Here is a 10,318-nt window from a genome sequence, read left to right as displayed (position 1 = left end):
GGGTTTTGGCCATCTTGCAGACCGTACATCGGCTACAAATTCGCTCCACATCGCGTCTTAGATGCGGCCAGAAGAAGTGGTCTTGCACCACACTTAGAGTCTTAGCTACTCCGAAATGCCCCATCAGTCCTCCTCCATGTGCTTCCCTAACAAGTAAATCACGAAGAGATGTGTTAGGTATGCATAACCGATTTTCATAGAAAAGATAGCCATCACTTTGGTAGTATTTGCCATGGGCAAATTTGGAACTGGCTTGGTAGACTTCCTAAAAGTCTGGATCAGTGATGTATGCTTCCTTCATTAGTTCGAACCCCAACACCTTTGCGTCCAAAGTGGAAATCAAGGTGTATCGTCGAGACAAGGCGTCGGCCACCACATTCTCTTTGCCTTGCTTGTATTGAATGACATAGGGAAAGGTTTCGATGAATTCCATCCATCTGGCATGCCTCTTGTTAAGCTTCTGTTGCCCCTTTAAATGTTTGAGCGATTGGTGATCCGTGTGAATGACGAACTCCTTCGGCCACAAATAGTGCTGCCAAGTCTGTAGGGCGCGAACCAGGGCGTACAGCTCTTTGTCGTAAGTCGGGTAGTTCAAATTTGCCCCGCCTAACTTCTCACTAAAGAAGGCCACTGGTTTCTTCTCTTGCATCAGCACGGCTCCAATTCCAACTCCTGAGGCATCGCACTCGATCTGAAATGTCTTGAGAAAGTCAGGTAGCACCAGTAAGGGCGCATGGGTTAGCTTGTGTTTCAAGAGCTGAAAGGCTTCCTCCTGAGGTTGCTCCCATTTGAACCCGACCTCCTTTTTAATGATCTCGGTCAAAGGCGCGGCTATCGTGCTGAAGTTTTGGACAAAACGACGATAGAACCCAGCTAGTCCATGGAAGCTCCGAACTTCACCAACTGTCTTTGGGCTCGGCCAATCCTGGATCGCTTTGATCTTTTCTTCATCGACCTGGATTCCCTGCGAACTCACAAAAAAACCTAAAAAGACAACGTGATCCGCACAAAAAGTACACTTCTTGAGGTTTCCAAAGAGACGTTCATGCCTAAGCACATCTAACACCTTTTTCAAATGCATCACATGCTCATCTAAGGTCTTGCTGTAAATCAAAATATCATCGAAGTAAACTACCACGAAAATACCTATAAATGACCTAAGAACGTGATTCATCAATCGCATGAAAGTGCTAGGTGCATTAGTGAGTCCAAAAGGCATAACGAGCCACTCATAAAGACCATGCTTAGTTTTGAAAGCCGTTTTCCATTCATCACCTTCTTTCATCCTAATCTGGTGATAGCCACTTTTTAAATCGACTTTAGAAAATATGCATGCACCATGAAGCTCATCTAACATATCGTCTAGCCTAGGTATAGGATGGCGATACTTAACCGTTATGTTGTTGATGGCTCGGCAGTCAACACACATCCTCCAAGTTCCATCCTTCTTGGGCACGAGTAAGACCGGCACAGCACATGGACTCATGCTCTCGCGAATGTAACCCTTGGTCAGAAGTTCATCCACCTGTCTTTGAAGCTCCTTGGTTTCAACTGGATTAGTGCGGTAGGCAGGTCGGTTAGGGAGGGTGGCTCCGGGCACAAAGTCAATTTGGTGTTCAATGCCTCGGATGGGAGGTAAGCCACCTGGGTCGTCTTCCGGAAAGACATCAGAAAAATCCTGCAAAACATGAGAAATTCTGCTCGGTAAAACCGGCTCGGGGTCAGTATGGCTAGCCAAAGCTTCTTTAAAAATGAGAAGGACAAAGGTTTGCTTTGTAACCATGGCGTATTTCACCTCGCTAGGCCTCACAAGAAAAGAATCTTTGCTCACGGGATTTCCCTCACAGGCCATTTCTAGGTTTTTCTCAGACTCTCTCTTTTGAAGTGAAGTGTTTTGGGATTCGCTCATAATGCCTTTACCCTTAGAGTTCTGCTCCAGCTTAACTTGATCGAGATAGACTTCATGTGGTGACAAGGGTGCTAAGACGATCTTGCGACCTTGGTGCTCAAAGGAATGCTTGTTTGAGAACCCATCATAGATCGCCTTCTTGTCAAACTGCCACGGCCGTCCTAGAAGTAAATGACCGGCCTCCATAGGTAAAACGTCGCAAATGACCTCGTCCTCATATCGCCCAATGGTAATTGGAACAGTGACCTGTTTAGTGACCTTGAGTTGCCGCTGGTTGTTAAGCCACCATAGGTTATAAGGATGAGGGTGTTTACGGGTCTCCAAACCCAGCTTGACAATCATGCTAGTGCTAGCCACATTGGTTCAACTCCCTCCATCAATTATCAGGCTACACACCTTTCCTTGGACCAAGCATCGGGTGTGGAACAAGTTTTCCCTCTGATCTTCCTCCTTGATCCGTTCTTGTGCTATGAGCACACGCCGAGCTACAAGTAATTCTCCAGACACAGCTCGCTCCTAGGTCTCTTCATCATCGTAGACCGGCTTGGTTTCCCCCTCGTGATCGGATATGATCTCTCCGGTGTCGAGCAAAAGCATAGCCCGCTGGTTTGGACACTTATTGGCATAGTGTCCCTTTCCCCGACACTTGAAGCACTCGATGTCTCGCATCCTGGATAAGCTGGCCTCGGCCTTGCCTGTGTTCTGGTTCGGCTTTGAGTCCGTCCTCAGTTGATTGTTAGATCGTGAGGGGTAGGTTACCTTATCGTCTCGGTAGTTTGGCCGCGAACTGGCTCCAGGGGTAAATCGATTAGTTCCCTTTCGTTTGAGTTGTTGCTCCACCAAAATCGCCTTGTGTAGCATCTCGGCCATATCGTTATACTCCTGAAGCTCCATTCGGTCCTGCAAATCTCGATTCAGGCCACTTAGAAATCTGGCCATGGTCGCATCCTCTGGCTCGAATACGTCGGCCTTGAGCATTAAACGCTCCATTTCCTGATGGTAGTCCTCCACGGACTTAGTTCATTGCGTGAGCCTCCTAAGCTTGGTATGTAACTCCCGGTGGTAGTGGGAAGGTACGAACCGTTGCCGCATAAGAGTGGCCATCTCGTCCCAAGTTTCCACTGGCCATTCTCCGTTTCTATGTCGGCTGATCATGATCTGGTCCCACCAGTCTATGGCATAGCCATTGAACTCGGAGGCCGCCAAGTTGATCTTCTTCCTCTCCGACAGATCCTGGCAATTGAACACAATATCCACCTTCTTTTCCCATTCCAGGAATGCATCTGGGTCATTCTTTCTGTAGAAAGGTGGAATCCGCAGCTTCATGCCTCCTAGATCATTATCATTACGTCCTCGAGCCTGTTCGGCTTCTCTTTGTTCATGGATGGGTCGCTGAGGTCGTCCTCCTTCACGTCGAAAGTTTTGGCCTGGGAAATTGTTGCCTCGGTCGCGGTCTCCTCCAGCTCGGCCTCGGTGTGCACCACGGGTACCTTGCGGCCTGACTCGGCTACTTCCGGATGAATGATTATCCGCGTAGAAGGGATTGTCCATCTCCTGCTCAAAGTTCCGATCTCGGCGTGTGTGCATCGGTTCCTCGCGGTTTTGGTTATTGGTCTCTTCTTGTCTGGGCTGAACTTCAAGCCGATCCATCCTTTGGCTCATACGCTCCATCATCTCAGTGATTTGATTAAGTTTGGCCTCCATTTCTCTGGGAGTATACCAGCGAACGTGATTTCCTTCTTTGAACGTGTAGAACTCGCACTCGTCCAATGAAAATTCAGATGACATGCACGTACCTCGCAAAAAGAACAAATGCGTTAGTAAAATTCCTTTCTAGTGTTTCTCTCTTTGATTCACTCACTCTCTTATTAATCTCACAAGCCCACAAAAGATTTTCTTCCGGTTCTAAAGGAGTTAATCGATTCACGATGACTGCCTCTAGGTTCCTTTGGTTTATCAAATGTTTGAAGGAGAAGAATAAGGATAGATAGATAGAAAAGAATACGATTTCCTCTTTTTTTTGACTTTTGAAATTCTTTTTTTTTTTTAAGAGACATTTCAACTTTTTTTTTTTTATAACGGAAATAACAGAAGAAAAGGGATGAGAAAAGGCGGAAGTTAAAGAGATAGATTGACACTACCGAGTAAGCAAGTGGGCTCTGATACCACTTGATACGATCCTCCCAAGGATTTGCACTTGCTTGATAGGTAGGGGTTGATAAACTCGGCCAGATCGGTTCGATCGGAGAGATGCTAAGGGGTGAGGGTTGCCTCGAAGGTCCTTAGGCCCAACTCGCAAGAAAACTGAAACTGAACAAGGGATGAAAATACCACGTGTAGATCTCGCGGGTAAAGGATGAACAGGCGTGAGACTTGATCTCGAAAATCCTGTTGCCCCTAAACTAAGTTGAACGAAATCGAAAACAAGATGTAAGGAAGGCTGCGTCGAATCCTATGGATTGAATCCGATAAACCAGAATGAAACTTTCAAGGCTAACCACCTAAGAAAAGAAAAACTCAAAAAAGAACAAGAGAAAATCTCGAATATATTGATAAAAGTGAATGAGAAAGGACAAGGGGTTCTGGCTCTTTATATAGAGTCTCATAAGAAGTGCAAAAGATAAAAATAATAAATAGATACATTGAATACGATAATGGACCACTCGGCTCCCTTGGAGGACCGTTTGACTTCTCTTGCGCGAATGGTCTTTCAACTTCTTGTAACGACTATTAACCAATTCGGATAAGGAAAAGATGTGGGCCTTAACCTCATTAAAACCCCATCCGGTAAACCCAGTGGGACAAACCCGGATGCAAGGAAAAAGAGTATCAAGGGGCCACACCGTCCGAATAGGCTAAAAGTGTTACAGCTCGGTCGTTTAGTGTAGCATCCGTGAACTTGGCCATCAGCTCGGTGTATAACCTCCAAATGACCATGGAAAGCTTCTTAGCTCGGGACCGTGTAATTGGATCAGTGAGCTCGGTCAAATCCGGACTTGGGTCGTTCACCTCGGCTAACTTTCCTTCCTGAACCTCCATCTCGCTTAGCTCGGACACTTGGTCGTGATTTCCGGTCTGGACTAGTTCTCCGGCCTGTCCCTCAGTTCGCACCTCGTTCATGCTCGTATCACCTTTGTTTCTTTACTTTATTGTTTTTTCATTCTTAAACCAATGATGATGTCAAACTCAGCCATGTCTGAGTAGTCACCTTGTTGGGTGAAGGGACCATCAAAGGGGATCCCATATGTTCAAATGACGTCTAGGTTTTTTATGTTAAATTTTTTTAGTTTTTTTTATGATTTTCTTATTCATCGCAATCTCAAAGCGGTTTTCTGGATTGATCACCCAGAGTCCGATCCAAGGTTGAATCTAAGCCAGGGTTACTAAACTGGATCTTATGAACGTCCCTATTGTAGGAGACGAAATCTACATACGGAGGTTATGTAAGCCGAGATGAATTCCGATCTGAAATGCATGATCTTTTTCCGGCATGAGAGCGATAGTTAATTGCTGAGATTAAGTGATTAGATGATTAGGATGACGAGAGTTGGCTAATCTTATAAGTGTTTATCCTAGTTTCAGAATCATAGAAAATCCTTACCTATATTTCCTGTGTCATAGATCATGAACCCTAGAGAGAAATCCTAAATCCAGCGCCGTTTTTCATATAATTTTCACTCAATTTTTCAAGCTTTTTAATTTCCTGCTTAGTTATTTAGATTTAGTGACAACCAAAACCCCCTTTTAATCTGATTAGGTCTACAATTGATTTTAGCATCAGTTAGGAGTCCTCAACACACAAATCCCTGTGAATTCGATTCCTAAGTACTACTGCGTTTGCTGTGCACCTGCAGCTTTGTTTAAGGTAAAATTTGTAGTTGCCCACTGCACCCACATCTCGAATAAAGCGAAGCGCTGGATTATCAGTTGCATCGCGAGCAAGGATAGCTTCTGGACCGAACGCTTCTTCTATGTCTTGGTGAACGAGGCATCTGTAGGCGATGATTACGTCCACATGACCAAGACAGACAGGGGACCAGTTGGTAGCCGACCTGAAGCTTTGCCTCGGCTCGGAAAATTCATGCTTTTGCTTTGGTTTTTGACTTATATTTTTTTGTTTCTTTTTTTGCAGTTCAGAGCATTCCCCCACAGGTTCCTGACGATTTGTTTATTGTTCAAGATGCTCTAGCCTCCATACGGTTTATCTGGAAATGCGACTTTTCACTTGAAAGAGTTGAGAAGGCTCGATCTATACTAACCAGGGTTCCAGTTAGTTCGGGATCGTCAAATTCTTTAGGAAACACACAGGAAAAGATGGTTATTGTGACCCTTAGGGATAAGAAGAGGCGAGAAGCCGATGAGGTTGCTAGACGAGCCGCTGAGGCTGATAAGCAAGGGGATGAAGAAATGGCTCGGGAGGATCCACCAAACCCCGAAAGGGCGAAAGACGAGGTCCTAGATACCGGTGCGGATAACGTCGAGGAGAGGGCTGCCGAGGAGAGAGCTGCTGAAGAAAAATCTGCCAAGGTGGTGCCAGGAGAAATTGTTCCCAAGGCGTAGAACGAAAATTCGGGAGCTCGGAGCCATCAAACACCGACCGCCTCGGCAATTCTTGCTCTCCCTCAATCGTTGAGGCCTCCTGCTTCTACCCTTCTGAAAAACGACTCTGGTCGCAAGCGGCCTGCAGTGGATAAAGGCAAAGGAGTTGCCATCTGTAAGGACAAGCCGTCTAAGAATGCGGTGGACGAGTCGTCTTTGCGTAAATTGTTGGTCGATGATGCAACCGCTTCGGCAACTTCGTTTTCAAGAGTCAACAATTCTAACATCCGATTTACACCTCCTGAGAAGTTGATGAGGGAAAAGTTATACGCGGTGATGGCTCAGCACGACATTAAGGTATATTTTTTTGTTTTGTTTTGTACTCGTTTTTGGCTAAGTAATAACAAGGATTTTTTCATAGTTCGTTGCAGCTATCAATGAGCTGATGACCGACTATGAGTCAGACGTATGCAAGGAGGAGCGTCGCTTAGACGAGGCACGGAATGAGGTGACGGCGGCTAAGGGCAAGCTGGACGAGGTGATAGCTCGGATTAATGTGCTGGAAGAGGAGAAGATAGCTCTCCGCGTCGACTTTGACAAGGCCGCCACTACGGCTGCTCGTCTCGAGGAGGTCCGGAGAAAGAAAAGCGCCGAGATTGCTTCACTGAAGAGATGTATCAAGGCTAAGGATGCTTTGCTTGAGGCCCAAGTGAAGCGAGCTTGCAAAGAGGCAAGGTGTGAGGCAATGCTCAAGTACCAGGAGCATCTTTCGAAGGTAGAAGAGGCCATAAAAAAGCTTCTGAAGGCTAAAAACGATGAGAATGAGCTCGGCCAGTTGATATATTCATAAAATTGCATGTTTATGATGCATTTTTGGTCCAAAAATTGAGTCCTATTCATACATTCTAGGTAGACTTTTCATGTTTTGTATTTGTTTTATAGTTTTAGAAAATTTCATTAGGTCTAGAGTGTCTTGCATTTTTTTAGAATTCAGGCAAGAAATTAATCAAGGAATTCAGGCTCCACCTGTTGAGAACAACAATTTTGAAGTTAAGGCTTTACTTTCTCAATATGGTGCAAAACTCTAAGTTCCATGGCCTGTCTGTGGAGAATCTACTTGATCACATTGATAAATTTGACAGAATCTGTAATCTGACAAAGATTAATAGGGTATCCGAGGATGGCTTTAAGTTAATACTGTTTCCTTTCAGCTTGGGAGACAAAGCTCATCAGTGGAAGAAGAACCTGTCTAGAGGATCCATTCAAACCTGGGAGCAGTGTAAGTGTAAGAAAGCTTTTCTCTCAAAATTTTTCTCAACATCAAGGACAGCCAAGCTGAGGAATCAAATCTCAAACTTTACCCAACACACCAATGATATCTTTGGTGAAGCATGGGAAAGATTTAGAAGCTACATCAACCAGTGTCCCCATCATGGTTTTTCTGAATCTTCACTACTCAGTACCCTATACAGAGGAGCTCTCCCCAAGATAAAAAACCAACTTGATACAACTTCCAATGGCAATTTCCTTGCTAAAGAAATAAATGCAGCAATGAAGTTGGTAGAAAACTTGACTATGAGCAATGACACATATGGTGAAGACTATGATAGAGCCAATAGAGGAGAAAGCTCTATTGAGGAGCAAAGAATGAGAAAAGATATCAAGGAGCTGCAGAGCAAGCTTGATAAGGTTTTAGTTCCTACTCAAAAAGCCTATTCATAGCCTTGGTGAATTTGATGGGCCGAATTAATGTTTTGAGAATGTGAATGAAGAAGGTTTGACTCAGGAAGAACTTCACTACATTGGGAACCAAAACAAATTCAACAGGTTCAACAATTACAATCAGAACCTGAGCTATAGAAACCCCAATGTAGCTAACCATGGTGACTAAGTGTATCCCCTCAGCAAGTTCAGAATCAGAGTTATGTCCCAAAGAACCAGTTCCAAGGAAACTTCCAAGGACAACAAAATTTTCAACAAGCAGGAGTTCACAACCAAAGGAATAACTTCACTAATCAGCCGCCTATGCAAAAGTTTCCACCTGGGTTTGGACAGCAGCAGTAGCAGCCGCAGCAGGTTTAGCAGATGGGTTCAGACTTGAGTGGAGTTCTACAACAGATACTTCAGGGTCAGCAAAGGGTTGAGAATAGTTTCAGTGATATGAGTTCCAAGTATGAAGCTATGCAACATCAGCTGAAGGAACTTCAAAAGAATCAAGCTTCTTCTTCTAGACAACAAGGAACACTTCCTAGGAAACCGGAGCCAAACCCAAATGAGTATGCCCATGCCATTACCCTAAGAAGTGGCAAGGAGCTACCTGAAAGAGAACAAAGACAACACCGTATTTTGACCACTTTTATGGATCGTTTTGAATACTTTTTCTATGTTATTTATTGCTTTCAAGTGCTTTTATTACGTTTTTCTAGTATTTGTAGTTCCAAGACTATTTTTAGGAAACTTAGGGAAATGCTTAACAAAATGGATAGAAGACCAGATTTTCAGCTCAGAGTCAAACCGTCAGAAGTTCACCCCCGATTGAAGGTCTTCTCACCGTCTGATCCAGCTCAAATTTGGAAATCTAAAAGATGGAACTATCAGCTTTCCAACACACTTTACAACTTGGTAATCCAACGGTTCAATCAAAAGATACGCGAAGAGCAAGATGTCCCGTAAACCAGCTGGCAAGCATTTCCATCCGCGGCTAACAGCCATTTCACCACAGTCATAGACTACCCGACCGTGGCCAAGCATCCATTTCCGGTGGCTACGCACTTCTCGACCGCGGCCAGCCAAATCCGAGTTAGAAGGCCCATTTCTGAAGCCAAAATCATTTTCTCAGCCTCAATTCCAGAACCCTAGACACCAGAGAGCATTGGAGACTATAAATACTTATCATTTAGGTCGTTTTTAGGGGTAGAAGAAAATTTAATTTAAGCTTTTGTTTTAGGTTTAGGGAGAGAGAGATCTATCTCTTGAATCCTTGTTCTTTCTTTTTCAATTTCGATTATTGCTCTACTTTTTAATACTATGTTTTTGATTTCGTTCATCATGTCTGAGTAGCTTTATTGTTGGGTTAAAGGGATTTTCGATGGGGATACATGTGTTCGATGAGGATTCCATGAGCCATTGAAGCCGAATCTTAGAACTTTTTCTTCTTAATTTACTTTTACTGCATGAAAGTAGCGTCATGAACTACAATATGATCCAGATGCTTGGTGACACGAAAGTGTTCATCCGGTGTCAGATCTAGTTTGGGAGAGAAAAACAAACATAGGAGTGGAAACCTACCTATGGGCGATTTGTGAATGCTGACGAGTCTTAAACATAATGCATCTTTTTTCTTCCAGGGCCAGAGTGGAAACCTACTGGTCAGGGTTGAGAGAGATAGTTGTTTATGATCAAGACAGAGGCGTATTCATACGTCCGTGACTCTAGTTCGAAAAGTTTTAGCTAAGATCTTATCAAATTTACTATTTAGCAATGATTTGAATCGTTCATACCCCAGAGAAAACTTCCCTGAAACCCAGCGCCTTATTTTCTATAGATTTACATCGATTTTATTTCAAGCTTTAGTTCATCATTTTTATTCTCTTAATCGATTTTCATTTAAGCAATTAGGTTTACCCGTTTTTCTCGTTTTTGTCGATTTCATTAAGTTTAGTTATTAGGTTATTTTAATTCCCGTAATTTCTCGTTAAGATTAGTTTTTACGTTTTAAAGACACCACCAAAACCCTTAAAAAATTTGCCTGGTTCTAGACTTCCTTACTTTATATTTCTTTCGAAGGCTTTTGCAGGAAAGATCTTCCTTCCCTGTGGATTCGATCCCTAAGTACTACAATCGATCAGCTGTGCACTTGCGGCTATTGAT

General features: G+C 43.8%; 1 protein-coding gene and 1 non-coding gene across 2 annotated transcripts; both read right to left on the bottom strand.

The window, feature by feature from the left end:
* Positions 1-1,286: 1,286 nt before the first annotated feature.
* Positions 1,287-2,251, bottom strand: LOC112084486. The gene is made up of 2 exons (XM_024153632.1): positions 1,339-2,251; positions 1,287-1,291 (listed from the first exon to the last, which is right to left on the bottom strand). Exons 1-2 carry the CDS (start codon positions 2,249-2,251, stop codon positions 1,287-1,289), a joined length of 918 nt encoding a protein of 305 aa, XP_024009400.1.
* Positions 2,252-7,780: 5,529 nt separating this feature from the next.
* LOC112084769 lies at positions 7,781-7,887 on the bottom strand. Its single transcript, XR_002898430.1, has one exon. It is a non-coding gene; the product is annotated as a small nucleolar RNA R71 (small nucleolar RNA).
* Between the last annotated feature and the right edge of the window lie 2,431 nt (positions 7,888-10,318).

This window comes from Eutrema salsugineum, unplaced genomic scaffold, assembly GCF_000478725.1.
Source record: "Eutrema salsugineum unplaced genomic scaffold, Eutsalg1_0 scaffold_4, whole genome shotgun sequence".
Classification (NCBI taxonomy): Eukaryota; Viridiplantae; Streptophyta; class Magnoliopsida; order Brassicales; family Brassicaceae; genus Eutrema; species Eutrema salsugineum.
This window is presented reverse-complemented; position numbering and strand designations above follow the sequence as displayed.